General features: G+C 37.2%; 1 protein-coding gene across 7 annotated transcripts in view; it reads right to left on the minus strand.

Annotated features, from left to right (window-relative positions):
• The window catches only part of cep170aa (centrosomal protein 170Aa), a 38,585-nt gene extending 15,799 nt beyond the window's left edge, over positions 1 to 22,786 (minus strand). For all 7 annotated transcript variants that reach the window (XM_016275800.1, XM_016275799.1, XM_016275798.1 and 4 more), the window contains exons 1-8: positions 22,641 to 22,786; positions 16,699 to 16,840; positions 13,075 to 13,164; positions 10,146 to 10,224; positions 9,814 to 9,872; positions 9,472 to 9,643; positions 7,049 to 7,186; positions 3,125 to 3,583 (exon numbers count right to left, since the gene is read on the minus strand). In XM_016275800.1, coding sequence (XP_016131286.1) covers positions 3,125 to 3,583; positions 7,049 to 7,186; positions 9,472 to 9,643; positions 9,814 to 9,872; positions 10,146 to 10,224; positions 13,075 to 13,164; positions 16,699 to 16,803 — 1,102 coding nt within the window. In that variant the 5' untranslated portion in view covers positions 16,804 to 16,840; positions 22,641 to 22,786. The remainder of the gene's footprint in view (positions 1 to 3,124; positions 3,584 to 7,048; positions 7,187 to 9,471; positions 9,644 to 9,813; positions 9,873 to 10,145; positions 10,225 to 13,074; positions 13,165 to 16,698; positions 16,841 to 22,640) is intronic.
• Between the last annotated feature and the right edge of the window lie 233 nt (positions 22,787 to 23,019).

Below are 23,019 nucleotides of genomic sequence, written 5' to 3' on the forward strand. Positions count from 1 at the left end.
ACGTTTAAGGGCATGCAAATCTGAAATCAATTACACCACAATAATAGAAGTGTTTAGAAATAAAAGTGGTTACAACAAGTAATGGTGCAGCTTAAATGTTGTATATAAGAATATCAGTAAATATTAGAAAATGGACTTGATTTGATTAAAGGTACAAATTGAGTATGGTGCAATGAAAAACTATACTGATTTGTTTAAAATGAAATTCAAAAACTCAAAATAAAATAATTTCAACAATAAAAAAAAACAAAAATTGAAAGCAAAAATACTGAAAGAAAAACCATAAAAACTCTGCTGAGAATGAAATTCAATATTTAGATATTAATACTTAGGTCTCAGTTTCGCTTTCTAGTTCCCCAAATTCCAATACACTAGTTTCCCACCTCAAATAAGAAACAAGCCCTCAAATGATCAAAACTAAAATCCAACTCACCAGTGGACAATCGAAACAACAATCCAACTCCCCAGTTCTTAGATCTCGCCCAACAAAACAAACAGCACCAATGCAGTTTCCAAAAGACAATCGCAAACACAAGCACTAAAAAAGAACCACGCCTGAGACTGGATAGACCGCATAGTCTACCAGCCTTCACCAATTATCAGTCCTGCTTAGAGCTCACACGTGGATCTGCTGTCAGCGCTCTTTGGCTGCAAAGCACACGCTCCTCATAAATTAGCACACATTTCATTACAGAATCACGCGATGGCGAGCAGAGTGGGCTTTCCTCTCCTAAAGCAGGCATGCGGCAGTTTTTACAATGAATAGTCCTACCGGAGGGAAGCATCCCAGGTGATCAATAGAAGGAGAAGGTTTTTGTTTAAGAAATCAGGTTTTTTACAAAGTAGATCTCAAAGTCTAGCTAAACCACTACACAGACTAATCAATAGCACAGAAATCGGTGCAGTTCTGTTACGGTTAGAGAAATGGCTTCATAAGGAGAGTGTAAGGAGAAAGTGGAGCGTTAACTGCTTTCTTTACTAAGCTCTGTCAGTGGGTGCAAGGAAAAGGGGTTTTAAAAGTGCTAAGTGGCAGCTAATCCTCTGGAATGGGAAATTCAGCTGACGCTATACAACCCGTCTAGTGGCTGGTTGCAGAGTTCAGTAAAATTTGATGTCATCATTATTGAATCCCGTTAACAGCTGTGAGAAATTCAGAAAAATCTTAAGTGGAATGTAAGTTGGCAGTCTAGATAATGAAAAGGAGTGTTGTAGAGGTCATGTCTCACGTGATGGGCATCTTTGTTTAGTCTATGATTCTGTCCATTTAATTGTCAAATGTTCAAGAAATAAATTACTGTTAAGCCCCGTTCACACCAAGAACGATAGCTACAGTATAAAGATAACGATATTAGCGTCCACACCAGCGAACGATATTGTCTGTTTATTCTAAGCGCACACGCGTTTGTCGCTTTAAATTCTCGAGCTCGTTATAGCAGGATGGATTCTGATTGGGCGTCAGTGTTTGTATCGTTCATCAGCTGGAAAAAATAATTCTGGAAGTGATTCCAACGATTGTTTCTCTCTGTGCCTTTATTGTTATAGCTGTGGTATGGACTCTGCTATTCTTTAATATTGAGAACGATTTTAGAACTATATCTTCATAGTTATCATCCTTGGTGTGAACAGGCCTTTAGACTCTACAGCACTGCTCATTTACATTTGTAAAACTGCAAGAATGGTGGAGGTGAAGAATAGAGACACTGAAGCTTCGAGCTGACAGAAAAGTCAATGGCATTCCCCTTCAATTGCCCTTTAAGGCTCTTACAATAAGGCACCATGTACTGCTTTTGTCATTTGCTCCTCTCTTCTGAGTGCATATAATCAATCTGAAAGGGTAAAACATAAGTGAACTCCCTAGGCATCATTTTAAATTATTTAAAAACATGCAAGTCCAACTTCATTTGAACTGACCATTAAAAACTCCCCTGTGGCTTTGAGAGATTAAATTCACAAGGGAATTTCCTGTGGATTTTTTACGCGTTGCGTTGCATCGTGCCGCGTAAACATAAAACCCGTCTGCATTTGTGATCGGAGAAATGACAAACAGAGTGCTACTCTACACTGCCCAAAACTCGCGTTTGAATCATCAATGGCAAATCCTTTAAATGAAAACCTACTTACAGACTGAGAGTCAGAACTGCCGGCATTGTAGTCTACTCTACCAGGATCAGTAAACAGTCCTCCATAAAATGTGCTGCACACATCTGAATATTTGGGTTAAACTGTTCTGGAACAGTGTTGTAAATACAAATTAACCACTGATTTGTAGTCGTGTGCTCATTTGGAAGACCAAACAAAGTAGTTTTGCTTTCACAACGAAAAACACGGCAGCCTAGCGTGAGCGGAAGCCACGGCTTAGCGTGAGCTGAGGCCGGGCTAAAGTGAGCAGAGGCGGCGGGGTTGAGAATGGCGCAGCCGGTGGATTCGACGAAGGAGCGGCAACCACATGTGACGACCCCAGGCTGGACTCCGCTTCGTCCACGGTTAAAGCCGATCCGGCGATCCACAGCACGAAGTTGATGTATTCCCTCAGCGACCAGCACGGATCAGCTCTAGGCATGACAAAGCGGATATCGTCCTCTTTTGGAAGGCCAAACAAAGTAGTTTCGCTTTCACAATGAAGCACACAAGCGTCTTCACGGCATGGCGGCAGCGGCAACAATACTACAGTGAGAATAAAAGTTACGCCTTCTTTCTTTGCGTGAACATTTGGGCGGCGTTATGCAAATCTTCCCACATAGTGAGGTAGATATGTGGGGGCGTGTTAGAACGAGCCGTTTTAGGTAGGCGTGGTTAATTCTCAACTTTTATAAATAATATCTCTTTGGATCTGAGACTTTAGTCTTTGCAACTTTACAGATCTTCTTTATGCACCAAGAGCTTTTAACACTCCAAAGAGAAAGGAAACATTGAAATCGCATCATATGACCCCTTTAAACAAGGAATAACTTTTTTGCACTTACACTTCAACTCTAGCTGAATTTGCTATAAAATTTGCTATGTTAGCACTACATGCATTGGATTCCACCTTGGGTTTATTGCTTCTCCTTGTATTATTCTCATTTAATAAGTTGCTTTCATAAAAGCACCTGCTAAATGAATAAATGTATGTGTAATGGCGTACCTTTAAGCATCTTGAGGTGAACAGGCACATCACTCTTGATGCTCTTACTGTCATCTTCTGTGGACTCACGCCTCACTAGAGGAGGGTCATTCTGGGCAAGCCAGTCAGCCACCTTGCTCTCAGAGGCCATGATGGCTGCCTGCAGGGTGCTAAGGTCTTTACCGCCAACGTGAGGTGATTTTTTTGGTCGTAGACGAGACACATGATCTTTAATGGTGACCTTCCCTGGGGAAGTATCGTCAAACTCAATGGTGAATGAGGTGTTGGCCTGTGCGGCAGCATTGGCTGTGGCTGATTTTGCAGCCCCAGTGCCCTCAGTGTCCTTTGTTGGGATCTCATGGATGCTGTTCTGTGCCATTTGTCCCTCCTTGCTGGGAATCTCAAAGTAGCTGGGCTCAGCGCCTACAGAGCCCAGACCATTTTCCTTTGATTTATCACCTCGCTTGGTATCTTTGCTCTCTGTGGGGCCACAAAAAAGAAGAAATAATAAGGATCACCTTCTATGAGTTAAGGGTCATAGCCTCAAAATGAACAATCAGATCAGCTTGCTATAAATCAAGACTGTGGACTTGAATCATTGTCAAGACAAAGCCACCGGTTAATATATGTCACATGACAAGAATTAATGGGACGGCTAATGGCACCTTAACAACTTATTGGGCTGAAGACACATGCTCTGACACCCTAGGTATGGTGCTAAATTTTGGAAATGACAAACTGTCTAACTAATGATACACCAAATTACCCATTTTCATTCTATTAGTTTGAATACGCAGAAATGACTCTGTGTCTAATATACAGATCAGAGGATCTCAATCCTAAGGTTGCCAGAGATAAAAATTTATATGAAATGTATCTTATTTCATATACTATATATATATATATATACACACAGTGTTTCCCACAGACTTACACTCTATGTGTAGTGGCACTTCCCCTGGGGCAAATACATATGTATATAATGTAAATATAAAACAGCAGACGGGCTTATTGAAAGTGCAAATTCATTCTCTGCCAGCAGGAGGCACTTTTGGAGCGGCAGAAATTGCGGTTTCCGTGGTAACGGCTGTTATCAAAGCACTGCATTCATAAACGCTGCTTTATCAGGCATTATAGAAAAGATTAAATTAAAATGACATCAAAACTTTTCTGAAGTCAATCGGTTCCCTTCAAATAAGATACATTTATTTAAAAACACCTGTGCCACGTTTTGAATTTGAAACGTGCAGTGCTCATGTTTATTCAACGAAGTCAAAGCCTTTTGGAAAATCTATTTGTGGTGGTCAGTGTTGATATTTGCACAAATAAATCTATGTATGGGAAACCCTGTATATATTGTATGTATGTATATATATATATATATATATATATATATACACACATACATACATACATACACACACACATGCATATAAAATTAAGCTTTTAAAAATAACTATAAATTTTATAATTAAAATGACTATAATTGTATTATATTAAAAATAATAACATATTAAATGCATACTAACTTTCAAAAGTCCCTTTTGATCAATTTCATGTATTTTTGCAGAATAAAAGTAATGGTAGAACGGTAATGTAGGCTACAATGGTAAATACACAGAAAAGATCAAAACAAAAGAAAGACAAAGAAACAAACATCTCATGAACACGGCACCAATGTATACGCTGAAAACAAATAATTAATTAATAATAAAATGTACTAAATAATATGTTAATCCCTTCAATATGGGTAGAGAGAGGGTGTGTAAGAATTTTTTTACCTAAAAATGAGTCACAGCACAAAACGTGAACAACCGATTTAGATTCTCCATTTAAAATGATATACAGTGGGTACGGAAAGTATTCAGACCCCTTTAAATTTTTCACTCTGTTATATTGCAGCCATTTGCTAAAATCATTTTCGTTAATTGAAGAAACAGAAGAAATGGATAGCACCTGAGTTAAATATATGAGTGTCACAGCAAAGGGTCTAAATACTTAGGACCATGTGATATTTCAGTTTTTCTTTTTTAAAAAATCTGCAAAAATGTCAACAATTCTGTGTTTTTCTGTCAATATGGGGTGCTGTGTGTACATTAATGAGGGAAAAAAATTAACTTAAATGATTTTAGCAAATGGCTGCAATATAACAGAGTGAAAAATTTAAGGGGGTCTGAATACTTTCCGTACCCACTGTATCTGCATGGTTGAGTACATAGTGCATAAGTACATAGAGTATGAGTGCATAGTGTATAGTGCGTTATTTGGGACGCAGCTTAAGTTCTACTTAAATTTCCACAATTACTTCACTACATCTAATGTACTGAAAGTGATCTAGTTAATCCTCTGCACAGCACAACCTATCAGAGCGCAGCTGAAACTTCCTATTTTTAAAAATACTTTTGCACTTCCTCATTTAAGTTATTATATTAAGAGATACTTATAAGACATGCAACAACGATTCTTTTATTCACCCTCAGCAACAAAATACAACAAAAATATCACTACCTACTATTAGAATTCCACTTAACTCCTTTTGTTTTTTACTACTAAACAGATATCACATCTGTTTAGCCGAACTTTTGACAATACCTCTCAGTAAGTTAATGTGAGGCACAAAATCTTGTATGTAAATTTGCTCCTTTACTAACAAGTTAACATAAGATTAACTATGTTTAATAAAGTACAAAAAATTCAATACTGAAAATACTTACAAATCTAGCATGTGTGGCTGCCTCTGTGATGAGCGGCACTGGTGTCACAGATGAGAAAGCAAACACGCCTCTGTGACAATGGAGATGGATGGGGCTGGGCCTGTCTACCAATCAACCTATTCACTTCTTAAGGGAGACAGTTCCCTTTACATTCTCTTCCTCTTTCTTTCCTACGCTGGCCTGTGAGTCCCTGCCTTCGGAAAACCAGCCTTGACTGCCGCCTAAAATAGCTCTGGGAGGTGTTGGCACTTTGATGTGGTGGACTGTTGCATGAATGATTTTCTCTCTCTGTGGCAGCACTGAGGTTTAGCAAGCCTGAAACAAATAATGCTGATTCATTTCAAGCTTCTGCCAACTTCGCCGTCTTCTGAACCGGAGTCTGTACTCTTTGTCTGAGTAACACTGTAAGGTTTTGTTAAACAATGCCACTCAGTGTGCCAGCACTACCCCTTTGAGATATATTTACCCAACATTCCCTAAGAAAGAAACAAGGCTTCTTCTGGGAGCAGATTTTGCATTTCTGAACAGAGATGGTGCTGTTTTGAGTGAATTAAATTAAGAGGGCTCAAGGGCACGAGTAAGATCTCTGGGCTTTAATGGTCTATTCTGGGCTCAACAATAAAAGCAGCACACATTATAAAAAAAGAAACCAAAATAACTCACGTTTATTGTTATTTTGGTCTAACAACTGTCATTATATGCATATACAGTACATGTACATAATCTAGAAATTTAGCATTTATTCAGTACGTTTACATGTGCATATGTAATCAAGCTACAGTGGGTAAATTACAAAAATCACATCATTAAAAAAAAAAAAGTCACAGTGCACAATGTGTTTTTTTTTTTTTGCTGTATGAAGACTATTTTGAGTACACTTGTCTGGTTTGGTGTCTGTAGCAAATGTGTGATGTCCTGCTGTGGTAAAGCCTCTGTAATCTACAATCCTATTACTCCTATACGGAGCAAGTTAATTGGATTCCAGACCGCTAGATCAAAACATGCCAGCTTCAATCGGAAACAAATTTCACACTGTTTTTTTCTGGATTAATCAGCAAACCATAGAATAGCAAACAGTAGATCTGCTCAAAATGTGGTAATAAGAGAATCTTCTCTTCTCTGACTGTCTAATTAAGCCAAAGTGTTTTTTTTTTACAATTTTAAAACTTTGTCCAAAAAAAAAAACCTTTTGTGTAAGCAGAGAGTTTAAAAGGATTCTGGGATATCTTACCTGCTCCGCTGTTCTCCTGCTTCTTTCCAGATGTTTTATTCTCTTGTTTAAAGGAATTCTCATCATCTGCATCCCCATCGCCCCACCAGGATGGCTGTCCATACAACGGGGTTCCCCTGTGCACGGCAGCTATATCATCTGTTATAGAAGAAAGAAGAAAAAAAAAAAAAGACTTTGCTATTGAGGACATGGGAGTTTATGTACATAAGGTATAAACACTAAAACTATATGTGGCTATGTATGTATTTCACTACCTACTTTCCTTTCCTCTGATATTATGTGCTGTTTCCTCTGAATTTAAACTCACAAATTCAATTTGCTTTCATGTTTACATTTTAAAGTCACTTTTGACTGAACTGTTCCTCACAAAAAGCTCTTACATGGTTTTAAAAAACTTGGAACATAGAGTCGAGTTTTTTTTTTACTTTTATCGTGAGTTTTTTTTTACTTTTATCGAGTCTTTTGTCCCTTCTGAAGTTTATTAGCCATGGCTGCTATGAAATGCCAGTGTGTATATCAATCAAAATCTCTTTTTGTATTGAAAAATAAATAAATAACAGCAAACAGTTTACTTACTTATCTATGTACATGATGCAGGATTGCAGCTAAACCTTAATTTCATAGAGTACAAACTAACAGGGCTCACTGTATGCAAGATAAGCCTGTTTCTTTTTGAAATATTTGCCATTTGTACAATCCAAATTCAAGTAAATTGTAGGGGAACACTTTTGATGTTCATAATACTGATTCAGAGATTCCAGTGCTGCAGTGGATTTGATTGGCTACAGAACTCAGTAGTTTCTTCATGTGCTGCACACAGCTGCATCATGTAACTTTAACAGGCGGGGGGCAGGGAATTATTGGACAAGCCTAACAATTAGCAGGATGAAATAACCAGGTGGCAGTGAGATAAGAGTGAATGTTAAATGCTACCCGCCCTTTACACGCTGATGGGCTGGAAAACAGAGGCATGGGCGTAGGGCTGTTCCCTTCCCTATTATTAAATACCCAGCACTTCACGACAGGGCTGAACCATAGTTCTAATTACGTAGAGTAACACACAAATACATGTGTCTCAAATAAAGCAATAAGCCCCATGACGCTGTGGTTTACAGTTATTTTAGAACAGCTAATAAGGGGCGTAGTTAGGCAAGGCATTACATATTACAAAATATACCTGGCGAGGTTTGATAAAACAAACACACAGCAACAAAAATGTAATCATTTATTGATAACAAACACTAATTATTCCACCAAGCAATGTAGTTCTTCAGCAATGTTTAGCAGAAAGTAAATGTTTATAGAGTATTTTACAACGGCTTGAAAACAGGTTTTTATTGGTTTTTAGCATGTTGCTAGGTGTCTAAATCAAAAGAGCCCATTCCCAATTATATTCTCTCATATTCTAAACCTAGATATAACTCTGTCAATATATGTCTATGTGATTAAAATGAACAGCACACCTCTCTGATTTGAGGTATCATGTCCATAGCACAAATAGTGTGACCATTAAATGTGAAATCAATGGAACTGTACTAGTCATTACGAGTTAACAATGCCATCCTTAATTTTCCATTTGTGACAAGTTTTTTCCTTTTTCCACAACAAGAAAAAATCAGATGCAATCTTCTCTTTAGCCAGAGGACCATTTTTCTCTTTCCCAACTGTCACATGTTTGTGTCACACGTTGCTACAGTGTGAGGAGAGTTAATGGTTTTCTGAATCTCGCCCTGGTGCTTGACATCAGATGAGATGACAGAAGGTCACTTACACCTGTCACTAGTCAATGCCTCAATAAAAACAGACCATGATCATTTGTCACCTTGCTCTGCTGAAAAGGGACAATGGATTAGTCAGAGGCTAGTCCAGTATTGCTCACATTATTTAAAGATGACACATTGTTTTGCATCACCTACAAAGTGGTTTGAAATCTTCAGACACAAATACAATTATCCATAACTTGTACCCTGCCATTACGAGTTAACAATGCCATCCTTAATTTTCCATTTGTGACAAGTTTTTTCCTTTTTCCATAACAAGAAAAAATCAGATGCAATCTTCTCTTTAGCCAGAGGACCATTTTTCTCTTTCACAACTGTCACATGTTTGTGTCACACGTTGCTACAGTGTGAGGAGAGTTAATGGTTTTCTGAATCTCGCCCTGGTGCTTGACATCAGATGAGATGACAGAAGGTCACTTACACCTGTCACTAGTCAATGCCTCAATAAAAACAGACCATGATCATTTGTCACCTTGCTCTGCTGAAAAGGGACAATGGATTAGTCAGAGGCTAGTCCAGTATTGCTCACATTATTTAAAGATGACACATTGTTTTGCATCACCTACAAAGTGGTTTGAAATCTTCAGACACAAATACAATTATCCATAACTTGTACCCTGACATCATCAAGGTGATTTTTACCTGGCATCTTGTCATCTCCTTTGTTTGGCTCTGCAGGTTTGGCTGCTGGTTCAGCAATGGGCTCTGCGGGTTTGCTCACTTTGGCTTTGTCTGGGGAAGACTTGGGGTTTTTTGAGGGCTCTGCACAGGTGGGCTTCTTGCCCAGCTGAAGTTGGCTGGTGAACTTCTCATGCTGACAGAAAGGAGAGAGAAGAACACAGTAATCTCCAGAAACCTGTCATCAAACATTACTTCAGGAAGATAAAAAAATCGACATAAGTTCAGCAAGTGCAATTCTGATATACTGATTCCAGTATATTATTAACTATATTAACCGATTCAGAGATGTAGTGGTTGTTTTACCTTCAGAGCCTCCTCTGGCACATGTAGCTCTCCTCGCACCACAGTGAACAAGTTAGTATGTGAGTCGGGTTAAGGAAGACAGTTTCATAAATAGCCAAAACATACTAAATATCCATACACATTCACACACAGGGCTAAAAATATAGAACCATATAACTCTAGTTCTACTTCTTTTCTTTGTCATGCGCATACACATAAACCTTTCAAATTATGAGTGTATAAACAAATTCAATCACATACAGATACACATAAGGATTTGAAAAACTAAATTAACACTAAATCTTAAAGGCTTTCAGAAGAAAATCTTATTGAGTCAGTGCATTGAAGGATATCATATCCAAACCGCAGTTTGTCATCAATCTTTAAAGTGATGTACATCTGTTCCTGGATTCTGACATCATTCACAAATGTCTGAAAAAAAAATAAATAGTCAAATTAAATTCACATTTTTGGGCTCAACTTATACTGGTCCAGTATTATGGCATTAACACAGTACTGTCAGGATTTACTAAAGACGCGCAGTGAAAAATTAGCACTGAAAAGGCCAGGACAGTTTTTTTTGCACCTGACCTTTTTGAATATGCATTTGTAGGAGTTTCCCTTGCAGATGCAAAATTTATGGGAGGAGAGTATGAATCACACAATGCGATTTACTAACGTTTGCGCTCATCAAACGCCCAAAAAAGCGTGTCTTTAACTATTTTGTGCCTGTGTGTCGTAAGTAGATCACCCGCACATGATGAGCATCGGCTCCGCTTATTTGCGACTACACAAATTTGCGCTTGGTATATTGCGTTGGTCGATATGTAAATGAGATGTTGCGTCTGTGTTCTTTCATTTGCGTGTTGTCAGTAAATCACCTGCAGAAATTTTTACGCCCATCGGCACGGTTTTGGAATTGTGCTCTCGCGCTAATTTGCCTTGTTTAGTAAACCTGTCCCCAAGTGTTTTCTGGAGTGGATTTGTAATATACTGTTTTACATATAGAGTTTTCAAAGACTCTGTAAATTAAAGGAACACTCCACTATTTTTAAAAATAGGCTAATTTTCCAACTCCCCTAGAGTTAAACAGTTGAGTTTTACCGTTTTCGAATCCATTCAGCCGATCTCCGGGTCTGGCGGTAGCACTTTTAGCTTAGCTTAGCATAGATCATTGAATCTGATTAGACCGTTAGCATCTCGCTCAAAACAAGTCAAAGACTTTCTATATTTTTCCTAATATTTTTTCTCTTCATTTTCCGTCGGTCTTAGTACACGATGTAACAACAGAAGAGTCAAGTTTTAAATAGGAAAAATATAGAAACTATTTGGTCATTTTTGAGCGAGATGTTAATGGTCTAATCAGATTCAATGATCTATGCTAAGCTACAGCTAAAAGTGCTACCGCCAGACCCGGAGATCGGCTGAATGGATTCGAAAACGGTAAAACTCAACTCTTTAACTCTAGGGGAGTTGGAAAATGAGTTTTCAAAAATAGTGGAGTGTTCCTTTAAGTTGAAAAAAAAAAATATGTTTTACTGTATTGACATATTTCCTATTGAAGCAAAATGTTTGGCAGGACATATTAAAATGATCATTCCCCTTTAAAAAAAAAGAAGAAGAAGAAATAATTAGTTACAGTCTTGAATGATGATTTGCTATTTGCCAGTCAGGCAGATTGTATTTGATGGAGGGATATTTTTTATTTTGAGAGTATTTGATTAGGAAAGATTGTACATTTTACGTTTAGCATAGCAAGCATAAAAGCCACAAAATCACTAAATTTGATTTAATGAGGCATGTAATACAGGCATAACACAGTTTGTAACTTCTTCAGAGAATAAAAAAAACAAACACACACACACACACACACACACACACACACACACACACACACACCAAAGGCATTCCTATCCTGAAGTAAAAGACTAGACAGCTCAACAAGTCAATATCCCCTGAATCTGGGCTTTTAAAAAAAAATCTACTTAATAATCTTAGAAATTGAATAATAACAACATGCTTATGGTTTACTCTCAAAATCTCCTTGATCTGATCAAAATCTCCATCAGATTGTAGCTATACCTGAGGAGCACCATACACACACTACACTCCATTAACCTGCCATTCATTAAGGCAGCAAGACATCTGCGTATTTAATGAGTTCAACTTCAAAATTTCAGTGCACAAATGGTTTACAGATCCCTACTACAGTGAAAGTCACCTCACAAAGTCTGAAAACATTCAGGGTGATAATAATGTGCTTTAAGGTCAGCTCCGTCTCAAATATCAGCCACTTCCTGCAAAGCCCAACAAAGAAGGGGAGCAAATCATACTGACAAAGCACTTTCTAAAGCATTCAAGTTTAAAATTTCCCTTGAAAAGCTGAATCAATCTCCTCCTCTGTCCTTCCTGCAACATCCAAACCCCTTAATTTTTGCTGGAATGTGGGGTCACAGTTGGGAAATTTGTGCAGGCTCTTCGTTGTTTTCAACATGTGCCAACTTTAACTAGAGGAGTACGGTACTTTCATATAATGTCTGGACTTGTTGTAGGTGGTTTTGTTGAAAACTGATTCCTGGTCAACATGAGAAGTGTAAATGGTACTGAAACTGCTTTAAAAAAAAAAAAAAAAAAAGGTGTATAATATGCTGCACATGCTATAATAGTAATTTCCTGCCAAAGCAGGACAGGAAGAGGAATTCTTAAGCATGACTCAACAGGAAGAGGTTGTCATTTGTGTGAGCGGTCCCATGAGTTCTCATTTAGTCATAGTTTATACTGACCACAAACAGAAGGACATAATTTAATACAAACAGAGCATGGACTCAGGAAAAGCAGACTGCACCTCAATATATTACTAAGGTTTAGATTTACCACATAGTAAAAGAACCAAGTATGAAGGAAAGTTTGCATTTGAGTAAGGGGCACACAAATCTGCGTCAAGATTCAATAAGAGTCTGAATATATATAAAATGGAAATGACAAGTCTAATTTTAAAGAATCTAGCCTTTATTTTTTTTACAGTAATGACTGGCTGACTGTACATTATCTTGCATATGACACACTGACTCAATAAGTAAATGGGCATGATTGATTTAAACAGAAATAATTTTATTATTTAAGAAGAAAGACTGTAAAGCGTGACATGAAGGAGTGACATGTAGAATGCACAATTAAAATGGCGGCCTGGTAAAATGTAAAAATAATCAAATTTGTTGCTTTAAAATCAGTGGCATTCATTTATCAGAAATGTAACACTCCATTATCTTCCCCCTTACTCACCCCATTCAGGCTTCCCAGATCCTTCACTTTGTGTTGATCACTGCTGGACTCATAGTTGATGACAGCGTGCTGCTTATCTACACTGCGAGACTGCAATCACACACAGATAAAAGCAAGAGTTACGAACCAGAGAGAGTTTTCGCTGAGCATTATCACTTCATGGATTTGTTTTTTTGGAAGCTAGTTCATAAGCAGTCACAGAAGTATTTTACCTCGTAGCAATGACAGAATTTGAAGGTGACATATCTTACAAGTGCAACATACCAAAACTGACAAACATCTGATAAGAAACAATCTCTCATGCACGTACTGAAGATTGGCTGTGAGCTCAAGTTACGAGCTTTTGACGAAAGAAATTTCGTGAACAAAAAAGTCCATTGTCTGCTGTCAAAAACATAGTGATGTATGAAGCACAGCTCACACAGAAGTAACTATAAAACCAAGCAAACAGCTTTCTGTTGGTCAACGCGGTGAATCTGACTGACCAACTTGAAGATGTTGCGAAATCTGTGTGGGGAAATCTTTTGCCCTCATGCAGAATTCCTGATTGTGTGGATTCCTGCTGAAATTACTGGATTTTGGTCATGAAAATTCAGCAAACAATGGTAAATATTTAATGCTAAATGTTCAAATTAATTTTCAGCTACTGTATCTTCATGTGATGATGGCAGAGAAAAGGCCATCCTCCAAAAGACATTAGGCGCGTTTCCATTACAGATTTGTGCAAAACTTTGGCGATATTTTCTGAATGTCGATAAAAAAGTATTGCGAAATGACGGCGTTTCCATTAACCAATGTTATGCGGCTAAAACGTAACCTTTTGCCTCTCGTGATAAGTCATGGCAACGGATTTTGGTGGGATTTGACGGATTTTGGCTATATTTATTCAAAGGAGGCTTATGCGTGTATCTTTACAGAAGCAGCAAAGAGAGCCGCTTCAGAAACGTGCGTGGCGCGGCTGGAATAAACCATAGACTGTATAAAAACATAAACACAAGCATTGAGTGGCCATAATCAGCTTCAGTGGCCGTATCAGAGCCACACTGCACTGCAATAGTAGGGAAAGCCCCTTATACTGGAGCGCGGCCACTTATGAAGTGTTTCTTGGAGGTTATAGTACATTGAAGAATGATCATATGACGTTTTACATACGCCATGTGACCTGTAAATGCGAAAAAGCCGTTTCCATTGCAGTTTTGCGAATTAATCCTTTTGCGCATTGCCTGAAAAACCACCTCATGCAAGCGTAAAAACTTTTTTGCGATATATGGCCGTTTTTGCGAAATTGACGCGTTTCCATTAGGCGTATTTTCAATTTGCAATTTCAATTTGCGCAATTTGAAGGGTAATGGAAACGCGCCTAGAGTTTGCAGACATTGTAACGACAAGTTGCTCATCAAATAAACATTAAAATGAGCAAATGCATGCAAATCTAGAATTTTTCAGTATAAAACATGCATGTGCTGATGATAAAGCACCTAAAATGAGTGTACGTGAGCAAAGTGGCTCTAGTATTTTAAAAGTGAACTCATCCTCAGTTCAGTTCTAATACATTACCAATCTATTTTGAGACAAACCATGTGACCACTAAACGTATTGTAACACAATCACATGATCAGACTGAGTTTGATTTATGCCTGACCCTAACATGGATGGGTCAAAGAGGGAAACGGGGGTTTCCTAACTAAACAAAGCCTATGTTTATGTCTACCAGAGACTAGCATTTGAACACTTGAAACCCCAGAGTAAGTTTGTTCTCTAGAGTTCCATATACTCACCATTTTAAAGGCTCTATGAGCATAGTATTCATTAAGTACCGGTAATTGGATTTGAGAAAAGGCATTTTGTTATTGCTTTGAGATGCAAAGAATTAATTTCCATTAAAGACTTCTGAACTAAATGTTTCCTCAGACCTCAGAAGGCCATTTCAACTTAAACCTGCTATGTAGTTAGTTACTAAGGTGTTGTGAGAGGTTTGTTGTTATGTGGTTGCTAGGCTGTTTCGTGCGGTTGCTAATGATTCTATGAGATACACAGTACACAGCTTTCCCTCAAGCGGCTGATATTACATCTGCGTTTGTGTTGTGATATGTCAAGTTTGTTTTGGGGTTGAACTGAGTTACTCCGCTCTCTAATGACGTGACTGGCACTCTCTCCCCTCTCTGCTCTAGTAGTTCAACACTATAGTACATCTAAAAGTACCCCATGAGCTGTTCGCCCCACTTTCTATTAATAAAGTTGCATGACTAACACGTGTGTACTGATGCTGTGGTAGATAGTAACAGTCATGCCACTTAGCTGGAACTGAACTTTCCTCCTGGGCATGGATTGATCTTTCTCCATCCTTCCTATCATCATTACAGAAAACTTGTGAAATACACTAGTGTTTAAGTTTTTAAAAGAAGTTTTTATGCTTCAGGCTGTATACATTTTTTTTAATCAAAAATATAGTAAAATCAGAAATGTTCAATATGTTTATTTACAATTTAAAATAACTGTCTTTAAAATGTAATTGATTCCTGTGATGCAAAGCTGAATTTTCAGCATCATTACTCCATTCTTCAGTGTCACATGATCATTCAGAAATCATTCTAATATACTGATTTGCTGCTCAAGAACCATTTCTTATTATTATCAATGGTGAAAGCAGTTGTGCTGCTTAATATTTTTGTGGAAATCATGATACATATTTTAAGTTTGAGACAGGACTACAAGTTTGAAAACAGTCATTCTTTGTGATGCTAATAGTACAAAAATACTCACTTCACCTAAATAAAGACTTTTGATTTAACAACATGTTCATAAAAGCGTCAGGGTGGTATCATTACAGAAAACTTGTGAAATACACTAGTGTTTAAGTTTTTAAAAGAAGTCTTTTTATGCTTCAGGCTGTATAATTTTTTTTTAATCAAAAATATAGTAAAATCAGAAATGTTCAATATGTTTATTTACAATTTAAAATAACTGTCTTTAAAATGTAATTGATTCCTGTGATGCAAAGCTGAATTTTCAGCATCATTACTCCATTCTTCAGTGTCACATGATCATTCAGAAATCATTCTAATATACTGATTTGCTGCTCAAGAACCATTTCTTATTATTATCAATGGTGAAAGCAGTTGTGCTGCTTAATATTTTTGTGGAAATCATGATACATATTTTAAGTTTGAGACAGGACTACAAGTTTGAAAACAGTCATTCTTTGTGATGCTAATAGTACAAAAATACTCACTTCACCTAAATAAAGACTTTTGATTTAACAACATGTTCATAAAAGCGTCAGGGTGGTATTATATATATTAATATTTCAAATGAGCTTTTATTGTTAAACTTTCAATTTTCATTTTTAATAATTTTATGTGCTTATCATTTTTATTCGTTTTTTTTTATATTTCTGTTTATCTATAATTTATTTTTATTTCAGTTTTAGTAATTTTTGTACTTAAACTTATATCATTAAGTTGACAGCATCACTTCTAATTTAATTCATTTTTATTTATTTATTTATATATTTTTAAAGTTTTTCATTTAATTTTTATACTTATATTTTATTTATTTCCGCTTTATATCAAATCAAATGAAGAAGATTTTTCAGTTTTGAAACTGAGAGACACCCTTCCTGACCTGTAGCATAAGCTCGCAGTCATCACGGCCTACAAAGATCATCTCACGGGGCAGCCGGTGCCGCGTACCCCCGCTGCTCACGAGGAACCAGGAAGTGAGGCTCATCTCTGCACTCTCCTCCAGCCTCAGTCCCTACGTCATCCTGATGGATGGATAAAGACACAGAGACATTTATGAAAAACTTTCTATCAGTGACATTCCATTTCTCACTCAACATTAACTTTTATTCAACTTTTACAAAACATACGTTTTATTAAAATAGATAAATGAATAGTGGACTTTTATAAAGAGATCATGTTCGTCCCACTAAGATGTTTAAATTTGAACTGACAGTGGAATGTGGGTGGAGAGAGACTGAGAGGGATCCGTTAGACCGCGCTGCCTGGGACGCTTCCCTCCTCCCTCGCTGCCTATGATCATTGCCAGATGCGGCAGGAAGTGATGTAGGCAACTTGGCTGCACACCCTACTGGGCTGTGGGATTTTTTTCCCTTTTTATGAAAAGGAGGTCACATTCAGCTGCTCTAAGCTACAGCTGCAAATGGTCTGGGAAGAGGAATTTAATGTATCCTCCTGACATACAAACCCACATGCCGCTTCTAGGTGACCCAGTGCAACTCCTCAACCTCTTATTTTTTTACTCAAAGGCACAACATGTGATATTCCCAAAAACATGGTATTTCAATGGTATATGATATTAAAAAAAAAAAGATGGTTGTTGGCTGTGTAGTCTGTAAATTATTTACAGCAATGTGCAACCTCAAGTAACATATGGTGTTTTTAGTGGGTGAAAGGGTGATTTCACTATGCTGGCTGTGAGTGCATCCTCCTGCCTCAGTGTCTGAAGAGATGGATTGTTTTGGGTTGACAGAGTGTTTTTGCAAGGAACAGGAAGTGTGGCTAAAGCTTCTTCCTGCTTCCCCCAACTCATTTCTGAATCTCTGTCACCTTATTCATCTCTGAGAGGAATAAGGAACTGATTCACTCTGGAATAACTTATCTAAATATATGTAAATTTCACTTAGTACCGTACACAAAACTACTGCATGGCTTTATAAAACTTGAAATATAAGGCACAAGTTGAATGGAACAGTTTTATATCATTTTTGGAGCCTGACAGCAAACATCCCCACTTTCCACTTTTATTACCATATTTGTCAGAATGCAAGTTACGTTTATTGTCACCTGAAACATGCTTCTGCGATGTATATTCCAAATCAACTTACATAATTTCAGAAAAAAAAAGCACAGAACAAAAGCTGTCACTGGGGTGATACCCTTTCAAAAAGTACTAATATGTACCATTTAGGTATTAATATGTATACAATAGGTATTAATTTGTACATTTAAGGTACTGGTACTAATATGCACCTTTTAGAGGTAAATATGGCACAAAGGTAGGTCCTATACCTTTTGAAAAGGCATCACACCAGTGACAGGTTTTGGACCTTTTTATCTGAGAGTGATAATGCAATTAACAAAGCATGCAAAACACACATTTGTATTCATCCCGAGAAAGAGAGTGAGCCTACATAGGCCCAAGTTTATTTGTATAGCTCATGTCCCACACACAAATAGCTTCAGTTTCATTTTTAATACATTTGTTTATGCGTAGCATGTATTTAACTTAAATGTACTTAAATTGAATTTGTTGTAAAGTGAGGGGAACTAAAATATATGTTTATGTCTATAATGTTTATAGATGTTAATTTTATTGGCTGGTATTTTACATTATTTCTGAACACAATAATAAAATGCGATTTATACACCAATGCGATTTATGTGAACATGAACTATCCCTTTCAAATTAACACTTCACGAAAGACAGGGATTAGGTACAGCAGATGCAGTGTAACATATACGTTGCTCTTTGAGAAAGTACAACGTTCCACAATACAGTGAAGTACTCAGGTATATGAATGCCAAGTGAAGGTCCTTGAAGGTAACATGATGTTGTGAGGCCAATGAACACTGGTGGGTGAGTGATAAAGTCAATGTCCTCACTGCTATCGTCAGTATCTCTTGAGAGAGGTAAAATCACTGAGGCATCACAAACTGTTAAATAATTAGTCCCAGTTCATTGCTTATATCTAACTCATCGGTAGAAACCACACTCAGAAATTAAATCTCCATCATTCTGTTCCTTTCACAAAGCACTTTGTTTGCATTATCAAAAAATTGATTCTTATTTCCAGAAACAACAAGCCTGAGGGCATCTGAGCCTTCTGTCTCAAACCTGGGAAGGCATCTGACTACACTTTTGACTAGTCACCAGAAAGTATACCGCATATCTATATGCTAATGCTGGGAGAGAAATTGATCCACAGACCATCTCAGTGCTTGAGATGAATACAGTGAGTGGGCTTGACATGAATGAACAATGGCAGGACTTTCATTCAGATAATTCAAGTTGATGTCTGCACTGGAATGAAATAGATATAGTGTCTTGTCTGCAAAATTTTGCAGAGCAACAGTACATGTGAATGCGATTGCACCTGAACAGCTAAAGCAGCACACTGTCAACACAGTAATTAAAATAACACCGCTAAATATACTAAAACTAAAAAATATACATATCAAAAAAAATTATAGGTGTTGTACTATCGTGATACTCCACAATGGTGTTATTTATTTACATGCTACTATATTGTTCTTACAAATCCACAAACTAAACTATTACATAAATTATACAGAAGATGAGAAGAGTTCAGTCTCTTGAAAAAAATCATGAAACGTAAACAAATTCACTTTAATTCATATCTACGGCCTTATCTCTGCACATACAAGGAGACCAATGCAGTAAAACACGCTAAGAGAGCAAATTTGGGGATGCTGTAAAAGTACCATATGGCCATGAGAAGCAGACATCTCATTTACATCATCAGCATGTGGCAGCAGGAAGAAAGATCCATCATTAATCCAAATCTAATACACTTGTGACTAGACCTTATCAGACACAACAAAACGTGTCCGTTGGGTGGTAATAAGCATGCATAATGACACACTCGACCCAACAGACCTACTTATGCAAATCAGCAACCAGTAAATGTTTCTGACCAAAGGGAATTTCTGCTACATGTTCAGATGCTCATAATTTTCAAAGAAAGACTAATTCAGAACAAAAATGAGCTATTTATCATATACCATGTACCGCCTCTGAAAACTTTGAGGTTGGTAAGATTTTTTCGTTTTTTGAAGAAGTCTTTCTTAAATAATAATAAAAAATTTATATTTTTCATAATTTCTTATAATTTAAAATATAATTAATTATTGTGATGGCAAAGCTGAATTTTTAGCATCATTACTCCAGTCCAGTGTCACATGATATGCTGATTTGCTGCTCAAGAAACATTTCTTGTCAACGTTGAAAACAGTTGTGCTGCTTAATTTTCATGTTTTAAATCTTTATAACATTGTGACGTTATGAACATGAATGAAGAGAACTGTGTGTTCAGCAAGTCATCAATAAGCGTTTATTCTGACTGCCATTATACACCTATTGCATGCACTTCAATTACCAGTTACAATCAGCAGACCAGATATAAACGGGGGACAAATAATGGATCACAAATATAGGTCAGAACTAAAGAGCAGGATTAAGCTAGCCAGTGGGCATAGAGAATCCAGACTGGCCTGAAATGACCCAATAGTCTGATCATCAAACACAGACTGCCATTTATATGCATTTGCAATACGACGCTGACAGGAGAAGAGCCAAGAAAAAAATGTATTTATTATTAAGCTTCGAAAATACACATGCATCTTTTTGTAGGGCTTATGCTGGCAAATTCTTGCTTATACGTGACCCTGGACCACAAAACTTAAGTCTTAAGTCGCTTGGGTATATTTTTAGCAATAGCCAAAAAAACATTGTATGGGTCAAAAACACATTAATGGAAAGCTTATTTATTCAGCTTTCAGATGGTGTATAAATCTCAATTTCAAAAAAATGACTCTTATGACATTCCAGGTCACATATAGTAATTCTCAGATAATACTGTTTTTGTAACTAATGGACTGTGAGCATGTGATTCTTTGTGGCTTCTTTGTGAATCCACATTCACTTGGTACTTCCGTTTCACAACAGGAAGCTGACTGGATTGGTCAGTCAACATGATCCAACTAAGGAAGTGATGCTAACTTATGAATAATTAATGATTTGGGGCCCAGGGTTCACAAAAGAGAGATTTTCTTGTGAAAGCCCCAGACTCAGTAGGGTACGTTTTGGTCTGGGTCTTAGGATAGTTGTTGCATTTTCTCTTTTAGAACATCTAAACTAAGGACCAGACAACATATGATGTCTCATGAGCCATAAAAGATACCAGAATAGTATTAAATTCATTCCATTCAATTATCTGTTTTTTTCTTTGTTTTTGTGAGAAGAAATAATGAGAGAAGAAATAATGAAAAGGCCGTTTAAAAAAACAAAACAAAAACCTGCCACATACTGTGACAATAAAGTAATAATTTAGCATTTTGGAACCCAAAAAAGATGCATTAAAAAGGGTCTGGACACAACACATATAAACAAACAGCCGATTCATAACCTAGATTGAAATACTGAGAGAAAAGTACAGATTAGTCAATCAAAATACACTAGAGGAAACGTGCAAAGCAATAACAGTTACACCCCAAAAAGACGACAAGGGTAAAAATAAACACACCCTGCCCATTACTTGTTTTTTGCATAATTTAGGCTGTCACGGTTTGACACTAAATTATTTGATATTGAAATTAAGTATGGGTGGCTAAATGATTTTCAAAAAAAAAAAAAACTTACAGCAGTTGAGAAAAAGGAACATGTGCCAAATCAATGAATATTATTACGATATTTTCAAAAACAGGGTCAAACTGAAGCCATTCAACTTCAGTCCTGCAGAAAGAGGTGGAGACTGCAAAGAAAACAGCCATTAGTTTAACCTGCTCTCTAGAGGAGTTCAAATAACTGATATGCTCACATTTATAGACATTAAGTCAACACGATGCCGAAAAATGCTGTCTAGGTAGGCAGCTGAACTTACTACTGTAGGTTATGAGACACAGACTCTATATGCAGTTTTAGGTTCATATTCTAATAATGGGCTTAAAATTAACTCTGAAGAAGTAATAAATAATTAATACAGAACCCCCCTTTTCAACTATTATTTCAATTTAGTAACAAACCCTATTACACAGGACAATTCACTGTCAAGGAGATCGGCTATTTTGACACTATACTGTTTTTCCTCTAAAACTACAGCTAGCAAACATTTAATAACAAGGTATGAAAATGTTGCATTGATGAAAAGTGTAATTAATACCGCAATCAAAATACATGTAGGCCAGGTGTAGCAGAACAAAACAAGAGCCTTTGTCAAAACAAAGGATTCTGCGCAGTGCTCTTCACAGTGTGCACCAGTACCAGGCAAATCAAGCACATCTCCTACACATCCGACTTATTGTACTGAAATATTGTTGCTTTTAATGATTCGCTGCGATCGAGAGCACATTTTACGATACTGAGCCAGATGCCATGCGTTCGGGCAACCGGTGACCAGTGCCTATGTCCTCCTCGTGCATATAGTCAAACTCACTATTACATTTAATACATAAAATCACGATTAGATTAGAATATCATTGAAGTAACGCTAGCGTTAGGACGCACAACGTTACTACAAAAACCTCACATGAATACAGGCGCTGCTCTTGCTAGTGTGTATTCATTCAATATGATCGAACTGGCTAGCTGTGTCCTGCTGCTTCATATACGGTATCCTGACCACACGATCAGATCAGATCAGATCAGATCAGATCATAGGAAAAGCGTGAATTCTTTACACCACAGCCTTATGGGAAAATACGTTTAACACGAGCAAATGCATTCATACGCGAGCGTTATTATAAATGCCTTATTGTTACGTGCACTAAATATAAAACTGAATCTTTATAAGAATGTTCACTCACCCTTGCTCTTCTTTTCGCTGTCAGTTTTATCTCTGGCTTCAATGCAGCAGCTAAACGGTTTTCGTAGCCCAGCCCAGTGTGTATCCCCACGTCTCCTATTTGCCTCAGTTGCTCAGCAGCAAATAGCGGCGACAAACGGCAGCCTGGAATCAGGCAAGTAGGACAGCGTTTGCAGTTCCAACACACTCCGGTGGGCGTGTCCTCGTACATGACTGGTACTTAAAATATTTTATTTAATCTATTTTATAGATTCTTTCTTTTATTGACTTTTTTAGAATGGGATTTGGGCGCAAATATTATGTTTACAATAATCAGTGTTTTTAAACCGTAAACGTTCAGTTCAACACTATTGTGAGTTTCGGAAATGCCCGTCTTGTAG

This window comes from Sinocyclocheilus grahami, unplaced genomic scaffold, assembly GCF_001515645.1.
Source record: "Sinocyclocheilus grahami isolate Dianchi unplaced genomic scaffold, SAMN03320097.WGS_v1.1 scaffold96.1, whole genome shotgun sequence".
In the NCBI taxonomy this organism is placed as follows: domain Eukaryota; kingdom Metazoa; phylum Chordata; class Actinopteri; order Cypriniformes; family Cyprinidae; genus Sinocyclocheilus; species Sinocyclocheilus grahami.